The sequence below is a fragment of the Crotalus tigris genome, unplaced genomic scaffold (assembly GCF_016545835.1).
Source record: "Crotalus tigris isolate CLP2741 ecotype Arizona unplaced genomic scaffold, ASM1654583v1 scf7180000019068.10715455, whole genome shotgun sequence".
In the NCBI taxonomy this organism is placed as follows: Eukaryota; Metazoa; Chordata; class Lepidosauria; order Squamata; family Viperidae; genus Crotalus; species Crotalus tigris.
The window spans coordinates 9404921-9426589 of record NW_024097358.1 but is presented as its reverse complement, the minus strand read 5'-3'; the positions used below and the strand labels follow the sequence as shown (position 1 = coordinate 9426589).

General features: G+C 40.4%; 1 protein-coding gene across 3 annotated transcripts in view; it reads right to left on the bottom strand.

Annotated features, from left to right (window-relative positions):
- SLC4A1 (solute carrier family 4 member 1 (Diego blood group)) overlaps positions 1-21669 on the bottom strand; it is a 57602-nt gene that overhangs the window by 10222 nt on the left and 25711 nt on the right. For all 3 annotated transcript variants that reach the window (XM_039359347.1, XM_039359348.1, XM_039359349.1), the window contains 6 exons: positions 20869-21053; positions 19513-19720; positions 17219-17437; positions 13915-14063; positions 12657-12851; positions 161-337 (listed from right to left, as the gene is read on the bottom strand). In XM_039359347.1, coding sequence (XP_039215281.1) covers positions 161-337; positions 12657-12851; positions 13915-14063; positions 17219-17437; positions 19513-19720; positions 20869-21053 — 1133 coding nt within the window. The remainder of the gene's footprint in view (positions 1-160; positions 338-12656; positions 12852-13914; positions 14064-17218; positions 17438-19512; positions 19721-20868; positions 21054-21669) is intronic.

Genomic DNA, 21669 nt, shown 5'->3' with positions numbered 1-21669 from the left:
TCTCCCAGCAGTCCACAGCTTCAATTTATAGTGCACTTAATTCAAATGATGGATAGAATACAGCAGATCAAACCCCTGTAGGCAGGTACAGATTTAAGTTTCTTTCTTTCAAAAGTCTAAACAAAAGTTCTATTTCATCCAAGCCCTAAGCACAATTTACCCTGCCAGGGAAAAAGCTGCTATTCTTGAACTTGCGCAAGAAGAAAGCAATGAAAAATGTTCCTCCCATCAGCACCAGAGAAAGCAGAGCAGTATTTGGTGCAGGATCCCTTGGTTCTTCATCTCTGGAAAAGGTGATGTTTTTATACACTTCTTTCAGGGGGTGCTCTTTAAAAATCTGCAGTGGGAAGAAAACAGATTCGAAAGCTGAGCAAGCAGGTAAATGAGCTTTTTTGACAGTAAGATTATCTATTATAGACTGAACAACTTATTGCTTCATATGGCAGAGAAATTCCTAGCCATCAAACATAATTTTTAATACCCCATGTGAAAATCTATTTTATTTACTTCAAGTATTTATATGGTACCTTTCATAAAAAAAATGATTCCAGGATAAGTCATAGCAAAAACAAAGAACTGAAAAGTGGTAGGTATAACATATAGATACTACAGATTAGAACATATCAGATTTTGTTGATTTCTACAAGATAGTGATGGTCTCAAGTATACCACTCAAGTATTACTGGTATTTCTTAATTAATTTACTGCAACCAATAAATATCTCCCATCAGTTTTCCATCCACCTACATAGAGAGAGGACTGTTTACCACCAACAGATTATTTAAAGTAGAGATGGGTTGAAATAGGATTATATGCTCTTTTAACCACTGACCTCCCACAACTTTTAAGATTTTGAAATCTAGTATTATGATCTGAGCTGGAACTGGAAACAAGAGGTAATTGTGATTTTTTTAAAATTGGCAATATGAAATCAAGTTAATTTTGGTAGCTGCATTCTGTACAAACTGCAGCTTCTGAAGAATTTTCAGTGACAAATTCCCAAACAATGTAGTTGAGTATCTCTGCTATGAGATTCTCAGAAAGAACCCCATAATACGGTAGTCTCATAACAGTCACTCACAACAATTATCTGATCAGTATTTTTCATAAAAGTGCTTTTGCTATCTATTCACAAAGATGTTTCTAAAAGACTATAGTTCAGCACCTTTAATATGTGTGGACTTCAGTTCCAGAATTCCCCAGCCAAAATATTGGTTGAGAATGCATACTTGGTTAAGAGACCTACAATGATCTAGAAAGATCATTGGTCTGATGCAGCAGGATTTAAGTCCTCATTCCACTTGCTAATGGGATTTTTTTTTTTTCAGAACTGGTTTCTGGGATAATGGCATGTTGAGTGAGATTTCAGGCTAAATGTGGTTTAGAAACAGATACTTCCTTTTCTTTGTGAAAAGAATTCATCCTTCCCTGCTTCCTTGCTGTTAATGGCTTACCTAATATATATGACTGAGAAAGCAAAGTTAGAAAAAAGAAAAACAATGCATTCCCTTGGAACCATGCATTAATGAATCATATGTATTTCATTCTTCTTTAAGCTTACATTCTACTTTGAATGTATTCTTAAATATAAATTGTTAAATCCTCCATTCGCTTGCGAATGATGAAGAAACATAGTTGTAATAATCAATGCTTTATTTCTCTTACTCCAACTCCAAGTCCAGCACAAAAGGCACGCAGGCCTTTTATAGGGCTTGAACCCCGGACAACGAGAACCAATGAGCGTGCTTCTTTCTGCGCGCCTTGCACATGTGCACAAGGCTGGCATCGATCAGTCTGGTCCCAGGCAGCTTTTAGAATGCCCGGGACCATTTGCAACAATTCTGGGCCTGCTGAGTTACCTCATCAGGCCCAGGACACAACACCCCTCCCACCAGGATGGAATACACACAATTCCCATTTCTTGACACTCATAATAAAATAAATCAAAAGAAAATAATAGTCTGTTCACCTGCAGACACCCTTCTTCTACTAACAGAGTCAGCCAACCAACCCACTGTCTAATGTGGAATTCGCGTGTCCATTTCTACCCCACAAAAAGGTCCCATCTCTTCAACCGAGACCTGCAAACTCCCTTGTACTGACAAGAACCTCACATATTCGCTTAGATGGTTCGGAGGGGCCTTAGCCCGTTGTGACTTATGCAAGGTTAGGGAGGATGCCTGGCCTGTCACCTCACCTGCCCGGCTAGGCAGACCAGGACTTGTTATTAAGGGCGCCTGGCCTACCGGCCCGTCTGTTGGGATCGCTAGACCAGGACTTTTATGCACACGTTTTGCAGGTGGCCCCTGGTGAGGCGTGTCGGCAGAATAGCCAGAGCTCTCGCCATGCTCCGTAAGAGCAGCTGAAATTCCCCAACTCTCTGAATTGGCTGAGGATTCCCCAACTGCTCTGGATGGCTCCAGGGAACTTAGTCCCTCGAGCCCGCGACCAGTCTCGGACATGACCTGCATTGCAGGTGTGCCCCAATACTCCCAGTCCCCAGTGGCCGAGGTGCCAGCGTCAGGAGTCACCTCATTAGCAGACCCCGCCTCAGGTGAATTCCTGTTTGGAGCTCTTGTGGATACGCATGACTCTCTGTTCGGCGCAATAGCTGAACCATGAGAATGTGCTTGCACCTCCCCTAGGAAATTCCTAGCGCCCTGTGGAACATCCCAGGCGCAGTGAGGTTGTGTCTCAGGAGGTTGACCTGAAGTGTGAGATTGTGTCTCAAGAGGTTGACCTGAAGTGCGACTAAATTCCTGGGCCCCGTCCCCCCCGAGAGTAGATACAGGGGTGGAATCCACAGGGGACAACCACCAATGCAGTTGACCGATAGGCGCCGCAGGACGCGGCCATCTCCCAAGGTCACTTCGTATAATAGAGGTCCAGAGACCTTACAGATGACAGCAGGAACCCACAGATGACCAGGAGCGTAGTTCCTAGCCCAGACCGGATCACCCAAGTGTAGTCTCCTTGGTGCCCGCGGATGTGACACCTGGGAAGTCACCCCGTCAGGGTACAACCTGTCCAGTTTAATAATGAGTCTGCGACTCCAACAGAGTTCAGCTGGGCTCTTCCCTGTAGACATGCAAGGTGTGGTGCGGTGTGCAAGAAGAAAGTCAGCTAACCTGTGATGCCAGTTACCGTAAGTCAGTTTCTTGAGGGCATCTTTGGTGGTATGCACCATTCTCTCCGCTAGTCCGTTGGAGGATGGATGGAAGGGAGTCGAAGGGTTATGCTGGATCATGTTGGCTTGAAGAAAAGCCTGGAACTCAGAAGAAGTAAATTGAGGGCCATTATCTGAAACCAGAACATCTGGAAGACCGTGTGATGTGAAAATTCCTCCCAGCACCTGGATGGTGCTGGCAGTAGTAGTGGAGGAAACAGGAACAACCTCTAGCCACTTGGAATGGCTGTCAACCACAACCAGGAAGAATTGCCCCTGAAAGGGCCCAGCGTAATCTATATGCACCCTAGACCATGGGTTTGAGTTTCCTCAAACTGAACTGGCGCCTGAGGCATTTCAGGCCATGACTATTGGCACACTTGGCACCTGTGCACCTGGGCCTCGATGGCTTTATCGAGTCCAGGCCACCAAAGATGGCTGCGCGCAAGCACTTTCATCCTGACTATCCCAGGATGTCCCTCATGCAGAGAGATCAAGATTCTAGACCTCAATGAGGCTGGGATGACTACCCTGCAACCCCATAAAAGGCACCCATTAAAGGTAGACAGTGCACGTCTCCTTTGCCAAAAACTTTGAAATGTCGCATCCGGACACAAGTCAGGCCATCCTAACAACACCCATGTCAGCACACGTATAAATGTGTGATCTGTGGCAGTTTCAGCAGCCACGTCCCTAGCATTGAGGGGAGATTCAGGCAACTCCTGAATTGAAAGAATATTTATAGCAGGAGCAAGGTCTGCTTCTATCTGAGTTAAAGGTAATCTGCTTAGGCCATCTGCATGGCCCATTTCTTTTCCAGGTTTGTGAACTAGAGTGTAGTCATATGCTGACAGGAAAATGGACCATCTCAGCATACGAGGAGAAATGATATGTGGAGTCTGTTTGTCAGTAGTAAACAACCCTAGCAAAGGCTTATGGTCTGTATAGACTGTGAAATGGCAGCCATATAAGAAATCATGAAATTTCTTTATGCCAGCTACTATGGCCAAGGTTTCTCTGTCAATCTGAGCATAATTCCGCTCTGCAGATGACAGAGTCCTTGAATAATAGGCCACAAGGACCTGTGTCCCATCAGCCTTCAGATGGCTAAGTACAGCTCCCACCCCATAAGGAGATGCATCACATGCGATGCAAACAAGCAGTTGCTCATTGAAATGCGCTAAAACAGCATTAGAAGTGAGCAAGGCCTTAACCTCGTTGAAGCTCTTGTCATGGACTTTAGTCCACTAACAAGGAGCCTGCTTGTCTAGGAGCCTATGTAACGGCTCTGCCACTGCAGCTTTGTGTGGGAGAAATGCATGGTAGAAATTTAAGAGCCCCAAGAAGGCTTGCAGCTCACTCTTGGACTTGGGGCTTGAGGCCTGTTGAATAGGCTTGTAATTTAGCTTCAGCAGGGTGAATGCCTTGGACATCAAGCCTGAAACCTAAGAAGTCAGTGGAAGTGACTCCTATCTTGCATTTATCCTGCTTTAGATTAAGGCCTGCTTTTCTAAAATGAAGCAAGACAGCCCTTAATCTTTCTGCTAAATTTTGACATGACTCTCCAGCAATGAGGACATCATTGAAGAAGGGACAGAATACCTCTAAGTGTGCTCTCCATGACACTTTGGAATATGCCAGGGGCTATTTTTACACCAAATCATAGTGAAATAGGGGGGCCCTTGTAGGATCCTAACTCAGGGCTAAACACATCTGCAAATTCCTTGCAGACTTCTAAAGACTTAACATTTGCAAATGGTGCAGCCCCGTGACCTGGATTCCCAGAGCCTCGAACCAATCGAGTCCAATAAGACTCGTGCGTTCTCTCTCAGCAACCACCACATCCAGGAGACCTTCAAAATCCTTATGTTGTACCTTAAGGGTGGCCCCCCTTAACACACACCATAGAATTCTGAAAATCTGTAAGAATTAGGTGGGATGGCCTGAGTTTAACTCGAAGGCCACTACTACTGCATATCCTTCTTAAGGTATTAATTGAAATAATGGAAAAAGCGGACCCTGTGTCCAGCTCCATTAATAAGGGAACCCCTTGCAACCTTACGTTAATGGAAAGTTTCTTCTTAAGGGGCTTGTGTGTCCCTGTTCTCAAAATACTCCTGTGCGATGTGTAGATCCCCACCCTATGCTGGCTGGGGACCCGGGTACCTTTCAAACGCAATTCTTCATGAGGTTGGACCTTCTGGAGACCCAAACAGATGGATGTGATGTGGCCTTGCTTGCTACATGCTCTGTAAATGACGGAGCAAAACTTGCAGTCAGCTCGCTTGTGGCGTCCTCCACACCTGAAGCATTGAAGAGCTGCTGGGACCTTGTCCGGTCATTCCTTCTGCCTCTTTCCAGTTGACTGGTGAAGCTTATCCACCTCTTCTTCAGGATCCGCTTCTGATTCTTCTCAAACGTCCTTTTGATGGACTGTAGCTGTTTCTGGAGGGTTCCTGATGGGCTGTAAGGCCTTCACAGCCCCACCTGCTGCTTCCTTCTCTGTCACCTCTCTCAGGGCATCTTGGAAAGAGACATCTTCTTTTGCGAAAATCTTCTGCTGTAAGTCTCTGCTCCTCAAACCGCATACGAAGCAATCTCGCAGCCTCTCTTCCAGATCCTTGAACTCACAAGGTCTGGCCGCTTGCCTTAATGCCTCAATAAAGTCCACAGCAGATTCACCCAGCCTCTGGTCTCTCTGCTCGAACGCATGCCTCCAAGCAATGACGGATAACTTTAGTTGGAAGTGTTCCTTTAGCATTTTCTTTAGATCAGCATATGTTACTGACTCCAGAGGTGCAGGGGCCACCAGATTTTCTGCAATGTCAAAAGCTTCTTGTCCACAGGCACACAAAAGAGTTGCTGTCTTCAGGCCGTCTTCTCTTATCTGATTTACTCTGAAGTAATTCTCAACCTGTGCTACGTATGAAGCCCATCTCTCAGAGTGTGAGACATCGAAATCAGATAAGCGGCCAATCTTCGCTATCCTTCAATTTGCAACCTTCACCATTCGCTCCTCTGCAAACTTCTATTGGGGAAAGGGTCTTATAGCTGAGCTCATGCTCCAGCGACGCTATACTGGCAGGCTGGGACACTGATTCAGATGCCATTTTCTCCTTTAAGGACTTCTGGGTGAGTCCTTAAAACTTTTTTCTCTTTAGTTTGCAAAGTTCGTCGCCAGTGTTAAATCCTCTGTTCGCTTGCGAATGAAGAGACATGGTTGTAATAATCAATGCTTTATTTCTCCAACTCCAAGCATAGCACAAAAGGCATGCAGGCTTTTTTATAGGGCTTGAACCCCGGATAATGAGAACCAATGAGCGTGCTTCTTTCTGCGTGCCTTGTGCGCATACTGGCGCTGCTCAGTCTGGTCCCGGGCAGCTTTTAGAATGCCCAGGACCATTTGCAACAATTCTGGGCCTGCTGAGTTTCCTCATCAGGCCGAGGACACAACATAAATGACCTTGAACTTCTGCATTCAACTCTTTCTCTCTCTCCTGTAGCCATTTCTGTCAAGGGTAGCATGTGTTTTGAAGACTTTGCAATGAGACTGACTCATATAGGAATGAATTTCCTGGCAGCTGGCAGTGCACAGAATTGACTGTTATCTATAGTTCCTCCTTTCTCTTATTCTCACCCATAGTTAAACTATATTTATCCAATTAACCCAATGCTGGAGGTTTGCATAACACAGGAAACCAGATAACAACTACATAGGCTAGGTTCTTCAGATATGCAAGGACACATAGTTTGCTCATGTGAAACACAGTTAATATCTAACAAACAGACTGTGCTTTTTAAAATAAAAATGGAAAAGCACCTTATTTATATGTAGGTTTAATAATAAAACAGGCCAGCAAACAAGCAAAGGAGTTATGGCAAACTATAGGCAATTACTATTTGCTTTGCCGGCTAGTAGCCAATGAAAAATGGCAGCTTGGTAGTAGCAGCAGTGGCATTTGCAGAACCGCCAAAAATAACAATAGCTGCAATGCTACCCCCAAAGGGCGGAAGGTGGAGGAAGCAACAGGCAAAAGTAACTATGTTATGCTATTTCAGATGTTCTTAATAGGATACTCAAGGCCTGCTTGCAGATGCTGGTTTTTTCCTGCAAATTTTGTGCAAAGTAAGCTTTGGAATTGTGTGTTCAGGTATTCCCAGAGACCATTATTTGCTACTGGACGGAAAAAGAGAACAAATGGACACCAAGAAATTACTTTTTCAAGTAGGCAGATTCCCATGGTGATGTTTTTTTTGTTTTTGTTTTTTTGCTGTTCTGTGTTGCCTATTGAAGCATGTAGTGGCTTCAATATACATTTCCAAATTTAATTAATACATTCAAAAATGGCTATACATGTGTATTTCAGGAACTGACTAATAAAAAATTATCTAAGATTTACAATGAGACAAAAGCAGTTGACTGTTGTGACAAGAATGGGGTTCATAGTGCTCAGATCCTGAATGTTGATAAACTAGTAGCAATATTGCAAGACAGAAAATAAAGAACATATCATCTCAGATATAAAAAACATTTTCTTTTTCTTTGCCAAAGAAGAATTTGATTCTTAAAATATAAAAATAGTAAATATTTAGATATTTCTCCCAGTTACGTGTTTAATTTCTAATACAGATTCTGGGAATATTCCATTTTGAAACCATAATGTTAACCTCTCTTTTCATAAAAATCTAAGACTCTGTGAAGAAACAGCTCCAAATCAGATCTTATTTGGGCCCCCAAATTCTTTAAATTCTCCTAATGAAGAGCTGAGAAAAGTGCTAAAACATTAGTATTGGAGTGAGAAGAGGAACGTTTATGAATCATATTTCTCCGGGATTTCTTGTGCTATCTATCTAAACTTAATGATTATATAAGCATGATTTCTTTGGTATCTACCTTACCCAGATGCTTCCTCAGAAGCATCATTATCTGCTTAATAAATCTTTGAAGGAAATACCCAATTCTTACAAAATCTGTCAGTTGCCTTATTTATTTAATCCTTGAGGTCCTTATGTTTGAGTTCGTATGGCAGGGATTCTGTATATATTATACTATCACAGACTCCAGGCCTCTGTAATTAGATGTGAATAAATAGTATTTTGATTTATTTGTGTACAACTCAGAAAAAGGGTGTTGAAGGGAGAGATAGAAATCTTTAATAAATAAAACTATATTTGGTATAGTCATTAAAGGCACAAGGGGCACTAGACACAGAGAACCTTGAATTCTAGTCCTTCTTTAAGGATAGAAACAAGTTAGGTCAGTCATTTTCTCTCAGCCGCTAGAATAGGACATCAAAAAACACCTCAGAATATGGTACTATAGAAAAAAACACTAGAAAACAACTTCTGAAAATTTGCCAAGAAAACTGCATGAATCTGTCCATACAGGCACCCAAGAATCAAGATGGATTCAAAGGATCATAACAATAATGTTCCATAAAGCTTGGATAATTTTGCTTTAATCCTCAAATGGAATATCAATCAATCAATTAATTAATCAAATTAGAATAGAGCTGGAAGGGATCTTGAAGGTCTTCTAAGCAGGAAACCCTGTTTCATTTCAGACAAGTGACTGTCCAGTCACTTCTTAAAAACCTCCAATGATGGAGCACCCACAACCTCTGATGGCAAGTTGTTCCACTGATTAATTGTCCATTAAAAATAAATGAAGATGGATTCTGTGCCATTAACTGAACATTTCTGCTATAGAAACTGGATCTATGTATGGTAAGAAAAATACTGACATATTTGAGAATGATTTGATTCCCACTTTTTAATGGTTTTGTGAAGAAGTTAATCACTCCTTAACTTGGGGAGGGATTGATTTGATGGCGTTGATTCTAAGTAACAATTAGATGGCTTTTGAAAGTTCTTGGCGCAAGAGTTTTTAGTTACATGGGATCTGGAAAAACTCTGCCTCACTGAGGTATTTTATATCTTTACTCCTTTATTCCTTTCTTTTACTTTTTTTTCAAGATTGACTGATGTGTCAGAAAAAGGACCAGTTCTTTTCATAGATACTGAGCTACTTCCCACTGCCCCCCCCCCATTGGGATTCAGAATGAGAAGACAGATAATCAGGTCAAAGAAATCAACAATTCTGACATCTCTGTACTTGGATTGCAATCAGCCTCAAAAGCTGCATTCCACCACATTCACAGAACAAGCCAAAGTCAACTGGTTGTCTTTGAATAGTCATTCTTTCAGCCCTAGGAAGAATACAATGGCAAATCATTCCAAAAATATTACCATGAAAATTCCTTGTCAGGAGTCAAGACTGATTAAAAAATATGCTTGATCCAAAGAAGATGGCAAAACATAGTACCCTGCCACCAGATTTTTTAAAACGGATTTTAAACTCAAGACTGAATTGGCTGCTAACTACCTCCATCTACTGTTTAGGACAGCTTTCCCAGCAATGCATCCACAGGGTGGGGAGGGAGTAAGAATCTCAAAATGGCAACTGTGATTAAAGCCCCACCTTCTTTTAATATGACACATGCATTGCACATACTTGAATGCAATCATGCTTGGGTCATTTGGTGGCACCTATCATTTTCACCCCACTCCTTGGATGCCCCTGCTTCCAAGTTCTCAACTCTCCATCACCCTGAGCTAAAAAGCCAAATTGAAAACAAATCATTGTCAAGAAAAATCTATCCAGGTGGTTGCTAAAACTTGATATCAATGTGATAGCACTTACTCAACTAGCTTCTGCCTATTAGCTATGCAGGCTGAAATTCTGGAGTTTGTAATCACCACAAAGGTAGTAAGTTGAAAAAGGCTGACTTTTGCTGTAAAGGACAAGCTATGCGAATCTGCAGAAAATAGCAACAGTCTTGGGGCAGTCTTCTGGGACATTCTTGACTTTCATAGCCTTAAAGGCTAACAAATCTGTTACCACATATGTGTTTTTAGTTTATGCAGATATATCAAAATAATTATACAATAGGTGACATCATGTGGTCCCCAAAATTAAATAAATAAATGTCATGAAATAGTATACCTTTCTCATATGAAAACTCCATTCACATTCACATTCACACCTTAAAAGATCTAATAGTTCTGCAAGATTTGGGCCACTTTTAATTAAATAACAAATTACATTTATTAATTGATTCCGTTTTGGAGATCAGTGGCACCCTCTTGTGGTGTTCCTGGTGTCTGGGATTCCTGGATCACATGATAATAAATTAATCTTTATTAGTGCTGCAAAATGGTTTTTGATGACTGAAGATTAATATGGGCAGAGATGGGGAGTTTAATGTACATCTTGATCTTTTGCTTAAAAATGTTAGGTATCCATGTTTTCTCTGCTTCTTCATTCTCCTGGTGTTTCAGCTCATCACCTCTAAATCTTTGCCTGGTCTTGTCCAGTTGTCCTTAGCTACCTAGTCCATTACTATCAAATCTTTGCAGGATTAATTCTAAATGAAACCACCTGCAACAGCTCCCTTTCATCCTTCTTCTAGCTCCTCTCCTCCCCCCAATCCTTCCTGCTCCTTAGTTTCTATGGAAACCGTATCTTGGCAGTGTTACTTCCTGGACTAGCTTGTTCTGGGAAGTGAGCTGGGCAAGGACTAGACAGGCAGATTTCTGAAGCAATTTTACAAAATTTTAGAAGCAGATGCTCTAAGACCATTATTAATAACAGTAATCATGCAGTAGTGAGGATAAGAGGAAGGAAACTATGGCAAAACGTAAACAGTTTTAAAACTTGAGGCAAAATAACATACTGTAATCATGATATATGTTCCAGCAGCTTGATGTTAACAGAACATCCATACAAAAGTATAAGTCACAGAGCTATATTGGGTGGTCTGGCTTTTTTAATCTTGACTTTTCCATTTGTAAAATGGAATAAAATTGACTGGAATGTCATGGAAAATAAGTACCATCACAGCTACACTATAAAATATTTGCTATGGCAGGCATGGTAATTACAATGATTACCCCATTGTAATCCCAAACTCATCACTTTTTAGTTGCAGCTTGTTTGCTCTCCCTTAGAAATCCTGTCATAGTTGATTCCACTTTTACAGATGTATAAAGCAGGTTTGATGATTTATTCAAGAACATTTACTGAGTATATGAAAGGACTGAAATTCCTGCAGACTGATGGATTGACAAAAGATTAAATAAATATGCACAGGTTCTTTTTAAACCACCATTAGACCATGTATTATATACCTCTGCTATCAGAGGTATATTTTTAACTTAAAACATTGCTATAATGTTGTTATTTATTTATGTAAAGTATTTGCTTGGTTACCCATCAAAAACACTATTCTGGATGGCTCACAACAATAACAAAATCTAGAACTATAAAAACTACAAACATCAAATCATAAAACTAAAACAAAACCAGAATCTCTGTCATCCCTTTGGGATGCCCCAGAACCAACTTCAGACATTCTCACTTTATCCAGCACCTGGGTGAGGATGGTCTTCCAAAGGGCTAAAGGGATGGGGACCTGCCAAATAACTGAGGAGAGGGTGTCCCATACAATAGGGAAAGACACACTTTTCTTTGTCCCATTTTATAAGACCATTTAGTAGTTTATGTAATTCTTACTCATTCTTCTGCTTTTTAAATATTCAGAGAATTTTAAACTGCATTTATCATTGGAAGAAATAATTAAATTTTTTTGCAACAGAGTAATTACTGAAGGCAGTTATCGTTAAAAAGGAGAAGCAGAAATAAATATTGAGTCTGTTAAAATACACACTGCTTCAAAATTTGCCTAAAAGTAATAAAATTGGAAATCAGATGAAGATATGGAAAAGGTTAATCGCTTATTCATCTTGTAATCCATTACCATGACATGGATAGCAAGACACCCTGGATATGTGACATTGGAAATGCAAACTATACAACTAACACACATGTTCTTGTCAAATCATAAGAGTTGCTATAAGAGAACATATATGACCTGAAGTGTGATACACAAGCCAAACAGTGACATATGTGTGGCCATAACACAACGTGATTGGGCAAAGTTGAGAAGTTGAGAGGAGGCAAAAGTAACCAGGCTTTCTTTTAATTTTGGCTAGAATGTCTCTAATTTGGTGAGAACCTAAAGAATTCTAGAACAAAAAAAGATAATATTTACAAAGGACATACTGCTTAGAACTAGGGACCCCAAATCTACTTCAAAATAATGCCCAGAATTCCAGCATAAGGAATAAGTGACACAACGAAGAGAAAGAAACTTAGTGCCTCACTTGGCAGTCAGCCTTACCTCAAGCAGGCATGACATTTCAGCAGATAAATTTTGATACCTCTTTCATAGATTTGGAGGAACTATTGCCTTATTACTGTAATGTCATCAAAATATCCCCAATTCCAATCACCTAGCCAACAAATAGAAATTCTGGGAATTGTCGTCACAAAATGGAATAGACATATTTGGAGGAGACTGCCCTCTAAGAAGCAAAACCCTCTGTCATGCAACAATAAAGAAAGCACAAACACAATAAGTCACATTACCTTGATGAGTTTGAAGAAGGTTTCCAGGATGAAGATGAGGGAGATGAGAATTGAGAAGATCTCCTGAGTATAGCGAGAGATGTAACGCACCAGGAAGCTGCCCTCAAAAGCCACTACCACTATCACTATCAGTATCAGCCAAAAGCCAATCCAGACTCTCCCCACAATGTATTCAAAGTCATTTTTCGTACAAAACTATATGGATAGAAAAGAGGATGGGGGTGAGGAAGGTAAAGAAGAATTCATAGATAATATAACTGAAATGCTATTTTCCCCTCCTTCATTTGCACTTTCACTTTAATAAAACAGATATCTGAACCCTATTAGCCTTTCCACATCAACATCTTATGAAACTTCTGTCTTGGCTAGTTGGGAATTGGGGATTTGGTTTTGAACACTTATATAATGATATGGGAGATACCTGAAAACTAAATTTGTCTTCATATTTGTTTTATTGTTATACATTTCATAATGCTTTCCTATAAATGTACAGTACTTCAATTCCACAGTCTTTGTTACAGTAGTTCAGGGGTTCCCAAACAGGGGTGCTTGCACCCCCTGAGATGCGAGATGATATTCCAACGGGTGCGAAAACTTGGGCTTTCAAAATTATAGTGTATATGCATAATTCATTGCTGTTATTTTGAACTTTTGTAAGGGGTGCGAGACTATACCAGAAGCGTTCTAGGGGTGCAGGGTATAGAAAAGGTTGGGAACCACTGCATTAGTTGATTATTCTGGGAGTTTAACCTTAATATGTTGAGTTATCAGATTGGAAAAGGCACAATATTCTATTGCTACGGAAATAAGACTGAGCAAGCATTATCTGGAATATTCCTAATAACATAGGAATAATTTTATTAAATGAAACATTGCCTGATTAGAAGTCAGCTAAAAAACTTCTTTATTACTCTCTCCAACACTTAGAAATGGAAAATTTATTACCTGTACAAATGGACATTGTGTCATCTCATAACTTATAGCCATAAACTGCCTATTAATTTCCAAAATTGTCTATTGCTTTAAAATAATTTAAGCAAATGACCATCACTATGGATTGCTTAGCCATAGTTGCTTAAGCCATTATTTGCTGAGCACTCAGAGCACACTAAACTATTATTTGCAAAGCGACAATTGATGGACTCATACAAACTATGTTCAGATAAACTACATTATGGTTTAAGGCAATCAAATCCATTTGCTCCCTTGTGTAACTTTCCTTTCAATAAGTCATAGTGATTTCTAGCAGGACACTTACTGTATAAAAAGCTTCTTCAAAGACCAAAAGGGGGCCAGAGAATCCCACAACAAGCAGAGGCTGAGCTCCCAGCAAGCAAAAGAGTCCACTCTGAACTGCGGTAGAGAGTAGAAGCTCAGAGACTCCTATCAGGCGCTCTGTCTTTTCAGCTGAAAAGAACAGGAAACAATTAGCAAAAATAGGACCAGCCCAAGGTCTTCTTTTGTCCCTCTTCTCCATTGTCCAGGAATCAGAGATCCATATGTCTTAGGATTTGTGACTATCTTTTTCATAGCTGAATGCATATTTCTCACAACTGAAGTATGTTTTTCAATACAAAAATTTCCTAGTAAGACATGGAATCACATTGAACAAATACCTCATAAAAAACTTTTCAAGCTACTTTCCACTCTCATTGGAGAAATAAACCTCTCTTCCTAACTTTAGCCACTGTTTCTTAGCCTTTGCAATTTTAAGGTAGGTAAGACTTCAATTTCCAGAATTCTCTAGCCAGCTGTCCTGGTTGGGGAATTCTGGAAGTTGAAATTCACAAATCTTAAAGTTACCATGAGTGAGAAACACTGGGCTAGCCTATACAGATCATTCACATTTATTTATTTTTCAGGTTATACACTTTAGGAAGCAGCTGTAAAGGATAGGAAAGGAAGAGTAGTCTGAGCTGGCAGTCATTTTTAGTATGGGAGAGAGCAAAGCTTGATTCAATTGTCGTTCCTGCAATGGCTGCATGGGGATGTTCACAGGCTTTTCTGAAACTGCCAAGAGTGTTTGATTGTTAGAAATAAAGGGGTGTGTAGAAGTGCCCAGTGATGTGGTTGAGATCTCTAGATTTATCAAGGACTGGTTATGGTATGACCAGTGATCAAAACTATAATGGTATGTGGGTGATGACCTTGAGGATAAAGGGAAAGAGATGCTGCTTAGGAAATGATCAGACAAGATCATTTACGGTTTAATAGACAGAGAAAAAAACTTAGGAAGGACCTACCTTGATCACGCTGTGAAAAGAGAAAATAAGAGATCTGTACTTTCAGTCTTTCAAGATTCTGTTAATGCAGCCTTACAATAAAGTAGTATTAGCTCATCTGGTCATGTTTCCTGTCTGGTTTGCCTGGGAGAGCTGTCAAACCCTTAACCCTTTTTAACATGCAATGCACACATTATATATGTGTCCTAGAGGGCTTGATACTTTCTCCACTTCTATTTAACATCTACAAGAAGCTGCTGGGTAAGATCATCCACCACCATGGGCTGAGATATCATCAGTATGCTGATGACAGCCAGCTATATATCTTGGCCCATGGTGAGTTAAGCAATACCATTACCTTTCTCTTGCAGTACTTATAGGCTGTTAAGGCCTGGATGGGGAGCAATAGGCTGAAAGTGAACCCTTATAATATGGAATGGCTTTGGGTTTGGGGTTCTTTGATCCATGGATCATTTCCATTTCTAGTCTTGAATGGGGTGGCACTGCCCCAGACATACCCAACGCATAATCTGAGGGTTTTTCTGGATTCTAGGGTCCTCCTTGAGAAGCAGGTCATAGTTGTGACCAGAAGGACTTTTGTATACCAATTGCACTCCTTCCTTGACCAATAATTCCTGTTCACAGTCATTCATACCTTAGTCTTGACTCACCTCCCATCTTGACTATTGCAATGTACTCTACATGGGACTGCCCCTGAAAAGCATATGGACAGGCCTAAATGCGCACATTTATCATCTGTCCTATGGGAGCTGCGCTGGCTGCCAATTTGTCTCCCTGATCCAGTTTAAATTACTAGTTGTCACCTTCAAAGCCCTACATAGCCAGATTATTAGAAGGACTGTTTTTTCCTGGTTACATCTACCCAACTCACTAGAGTGGGAAGGCAGAGAACATCTCCTAAAGAACTCCATCTAGTGGGACCAAGAAGGGACTTCTCTGTGATGGCTCCCTCCCTATGAAGTTAAGATTGGCACCCACTGTGACACTCTTTCACAAGGCCCCAAAGAGCTGATTTTGCCAACAGACTGGGGAACCTCAGAGAGGGATGGATCCCATCAAGTAGCTTGTTTGATTGTTGCCACCAGGAATGTGGGAGGTTATTGGTTTTTTATTGTTTTTGATGTTAGATTATAATTTGTGTAAACTGCCCAGAGTGACTGAGGGTGAATTGGTTATAAATGAATAAATTCAAAAACTTACTTGTGGCTTTTATGTATTTGGGGCAATACATAAATTCCCTCTGACCCTCTCCAAAAATAATTAAATAAAAGTTACATGGTTGAAAACTACAATATTATACCACTATAGCATTGCATAAGTTTTGGTAGTACTGAATACATATTTCCATTCTCCACACTATTTGCTTTTTTGTGTAAGCATTTTAGGCATAATTGTATTTTAGCATGTATGTATTTTAGCATGAATGAATGAATTGGCTTTTAACAAGACTTCCTTAGGGCTTCCAAGTGTCACATAAAAGGACATGTCTTCTGTCTGATAAGTATATCATTAAATATCGTCTGGCTTTTGAGTATCTTGGTTTTTTTTTTAAAAATAATAATTTTGGACTGTTTTCACAATAGTCATCATTACAACTTTTATGTATTGAGATCTTGTAAACTGTCTGCTCATTTCATCCCTTGCCCTTTGATAGATTCAATAACCTAGCTCTATGTTCTTAAATTTTGCAATTCCAGCAATCATCTTCAATTCAACCCCTTCAAATCTCTGATCACTGTATAACACGACTCATCATATATTTCTATGGTGGACTATATCATTGTATCACTGATTCTATAGCATAAGTTCCTAAAAATAAAGATTTTTGGAAAATATTGTGACTGAAAAACTTCTGAAGCTAGTTTTTCTGAAACTGAAGGGAAAAATAATTTCATATAATATAAGCTTAAATACATTTTTGCTGGACGTTTTGTTGCAGACACCATGAAGTTTCAATAGTTAGTGTATTTCTTCCCCCTTCCATATCTCCTCTTTTCCAAATGTCTCTACCCTTCTTTGCCTCTTCAGAAATCTAATAACTCTATTCTTATTGTTTTTAATTTTTATTTTTATCACCAGACTTGGAAAAAATAAATGAATAAGTACATAGTATTTTATTAGAAAATTTGTGCTAGCAATACTGGTGAGAAATTATAGTCCTAAGCCATCTGAAGCACTCCGGTTTGAAAACATACCACTTCTTATTGGTTGTCTGTCTGGCCCAGCAGAAAATCAATTCCAGAGCATTTTTTTTAAAAGTACCATCCTCCCGATCTTTATTATGTGATCATGTATCAATGTGCTGCTAATTTCTCTTACCAAGCAGGCCTCCGAAAGTAATGGCAGGAGAAAGGGCAGCAAAATAGATGAAGATGACTGCAGCCAGGCATTGTGGGTTCAGAGCATCCTTGATGTCACTGAGATACTTGGGGTACCGACGTTTTATGTCTTTCACTAACCCTCCAAAAATCCTTCCAGTTCGGCGCAAGGAATCATCAGAATCTTTTGCTTTGACATCGTGGTCTTTCAATTTGTGCCCTGAATGAGAAGGAAAGGGGAGGTTTTCAGAGGGAGTGCCCTCTTTGAATGTGAATGTCCACTTTTTATGGATATTTGGTGATCTCTGGAGTTATTTCATTCATAATCATGAAGGATGCCCTGTATAATATGAAACTTTAACAGCAGAGGAGCTCCTGGCTGAATTATCTGGATAGATTATGAGATAATGGTGTCTAATGAAGGGGAGGGAGAGTTTTGAGGTTGTCAATATGAGGCACGGTCAGGTGATTGAAGCCCCATTGCTTTTTAATGTGCATTATACACATTATAGTACATACATATAAAAAGAGGCAAAGCTGCAGTCATCCAGTTGTGGCCACACCATTTTAATGTAACTAAATTTTCCTCAACCTGATAGCTGACTCTGTTTTGGGAGAGAATTGGCTGGCTAAGCAGGACAAATATGATAGTGAAGCTGGCCTGCATTTTGAAGCAATAATCATTGCCATTTAAAAGTCACCCCTCCTCCATCCCACATCATTAAGTCAAAAAAGCATTTTACCAAAAGCGCTGCTAAGATTAAACAAGCCTATGAACACTCCAAATTTTAATGTATGTCTCTTTCTCTGGTTTGCATAATTATTTTCTGCAGAGTTATTTACAAGAAGAAAAAATCCCCATTTTTCTGAATATTGGCAATGCAGTCTTTCTCTCTGTCCCATTTTATGTGTAAATTTTCTTGTTGCATTCCACACACAGGATTGAACCTGTGGCTGAGGTTTGGAGGCATTGCTTTTGTGTAGCAAGGCCTCTGAAATTACCTCCAACTAGAATTTAGGTTCATACTGACTATAACTGCCTGCTTGAAGCAACTGAAACTGGAGCTCCTCTGGAGAGTGTTTGGGATGTATTTTTTGTGTGTGTGTTTTTAAGACGCTGTTCTTGTTCTAAAACTAACTACAAATGTTTTAGTGGTTGTTTACTCAAATAAAGAGAGTTGGTTTGGACCAGACTTAGAAACCTGGAGACTGTGAATTCTAGTCCTGTCTTAGGCACAAAGCCAGTTGGACTACCACCTCTGAAAAATGTTGGCAAGAAAACTGCATGAACTTGTCCAAGCAGTTTTCAGAAGCCAAGACTCATTTAATGGCACAAAAAAGAAAGAGGAAAAAAAACTTGCAAAACTGCCAAGAGCTCTTTGGGATTGTGGTAGAACATAAATTAAATAAATAAATACATTTTTAAAAAGGCAGAATATTTTTGGAAAGTTTGTTACGGGGGGGGGGGGCTGGCCTGAATCAGGAGGCTGAATTCAATATTCAGTGCCAAAGTCTGTGGTTTTGTGATACAATTATACACATTCCTTATTTTACTAGGTAAAATCAAGCTATCGCCTCACATCCGTCATAAATGTGAGACAGGACATCTTCCAGACTAGTTTCTGAGCATCTTAGAAACAAACTAAAATAAGGACCCCTTTAGTCCTTCTTGCATAAGCTAATAGAATAAGCTTACTCCTGTCTCCTTAGAAGAAATCATACTGAGTTCTCTATGCCTGACTCAAGCACAGAACTGCAGGATAAATCAGTGTTTCTCAACCTCAGCAATTCTAAGATGTCTGGACCCTATGAACAGGCTAGAGCAGTGGTTCTCAACCTGTGGGTCGGGACCCCATTTGGGGTCGAACGACCATTTCATGGGGGTCGCCAAACAACGCGGTCCGCCATTTTTTCCCCCTTTTTCCTTAGCTGTGCTACTCCCTTTTATTCTATTGGCTTTTGAAAGCCAATAGAATAGACTCTCTTAAATAGAGTCTAATTCTATTGGCTTTCAAATGCCAATAGGAATTGTCCAGGCTGTCTCTGCCCTGCTGAGCCCGCCAAAAGCCCCATTCTGCAAACGGTGCTGCACCAGTTGAGTAGTCCTTGACTTACGACCGGTTGAGTAGTCCTCGACTTACGACCGGTTGGGGGTCGCGGCATTAAAAAGGTTGAGAACCACTGGGCTAGAGAATCCTGTGAATTGAAAAATCACAGGTCTTAGAGTTGCTGAGATTGAGAAACACTAGGCTAAATTATCCTCCTACACTGAACCATAGCCATGTCTAACCATACCTAGGTCTTTTAGTGACTCTTCCAGTTTCTTCTCCACTGGGAGGTACCTCTTCCTTAGGAAATCCTTCTGCACTGGCAGCAACATTTTGAGAAGTCTTTCATTTTGGATCTCAGAGGGTGGGAGGACAATGCAACAATCTAGGAACTCATCCAGACTCTTTATCAAGTCCTGTCTTCCTTCTGCCAAATAGGAGTCATTGCGAAATACCTACTCCGAAAAAGAAAATAAGACAGTGCTCAGGGAGGCACTGGGCAGGAATGGGGTGGGCTCATTTTCACAGCCGGTTTCTCCACTCTTTGTGAAGCAGTGCTCTCTACTGGGGATTTAGATAAGGGGGACAGGTCCAACTTCCCATAAACAATTAATTTTAAGTTACTTATTAACTCTATATATTTCAGTGAAGAGTTGAATTAAATTTACCTGAAATATGCCTCTCTAGCAGATTAAAATGAATCAGTGAATGTAGGCAATTCTAGATGTTAAAACCAATGAAACTGAAAAATAAATGTCCACAACTTCAAAAATAAAATGATTTTGCTATTAAAACTACATGCCCTGAAATGTCTTTGTTGAAAGCTGCCCATTTTTTGCCTATATCGTCAAATATTTGGAAATGCTTTGCCAAGAGTTTTCAGTGATAGGGAACTTCTGTCGGCCTAATGGCTTCAGTACCCTCTAGAATAGATCTTGCATGGCACGGAAGAGAAAGTGAGAACCATGAGGCCAAGGCCAAAGACACACTTCCCAGATACTTTTATCCATGGAAGTTGCCACCTCAGGAAACAATTAGCCACTTAAAAGGCCAAGGTATTTCTTTTCCAGGACCAGTAACTGGGTGGGGTTCTGACATTCTGAACAGACTGCAGAGAAAGAAGAATTAATCTTATCTATGCAATTAATGATGCCCCTATCTTTTAATAAGCCTTACTGCTCCACCTGCTGGTTGGAGAAACCTCGCCAGGCCTCTCATTTTCTATGCCTAATACCGTATAAAATTCTAGTCATTATAATGATCCCTCAAATAATTCAACCTCATTCTGGGCATTCAGGTTGATGGAACTGTAGGGAGGTCGTTTGGGTCTTTATTGCCATAACAGTTTTTATAACTTTGATTCTGGTGCCACTTGATTTCTTTTTTCTCTTGTCAGGAAGCCATTTCCTCAACATCAGAATTACAGTGGGCATGTACTAAAGTGCTCCATCTCAGAAACTGTCAGAGGAAACTTTCAGCCTAGCCCTCAGCTTATTCACATGGGGTTTTTACTGTTGAATACTCACCTAGTAATATTTTCTGAAAGCAGGATATACCATTATTTCCTCAGGCCCCTTGAATGAATAAAGGCAAACCAACTTACCCTCTCAGACATCATAGTTGAGATGGCTCTCCCGATTTCGTGGTAGCTAATGTGGGGGGAATCAGGGCCCAGAACCACAAAAAGGAACCTGACAGGGACAGGAACCTCCAGGACAGAGTCCAACTCCACCGCCTCCTTCAAGCGTACAAAGGCCAGAGTAGGTCGGTCCAGGAAGGTGGCACAGCCTAAAGGGAGGATGGATGGGCATGGGACATAGTTTAGGGGCTTTGGCACAAAGAGAAACGGCAAGAGAGAAAATGTGGGCAAAAATGAAAAGAATCCAAGCAGAGGCAAAAGGGTGGAAGAGACGGGAACAAGGGGAGAGAAGGGGAGACAGCAAAGTGAGCAAAGTTTGCAATCAGGGTTTGATAAGCTGGATAGAGAAGCAAAGCATAGTTCCTGCCAAAGACAAATATGCTTCTTCCTGACCCGAATGCACAAGAAAGCAAGAATCAGAAAGTAGATTCCCATTCCCCATTTTTTTTTAAGATTAGCATACATTCATAGTACTGATTCTACAATTAGGTAGTGTGGAAGCAATGTTACACTATGGCAATTTAACAGTTTCAGAATTTCCCACTTATTAATACTTCAGTTATGTACATAATACATAAATCATTCTGCTTTAAAAGAGAAAAGAAAGGAAGTAAGAAGAAAAATGTATCTGGGAGGAGAGAAATTCTTTAAGAGTCATTGTGGTTGAAGAAACCAGTGTTTCTTAACCTTGGTAACATCAAGATGTATGGACTTCAATTCCTAGAATCCGCCATGCTGGCAAGAGACAAGTTAAGGTTGAAATAT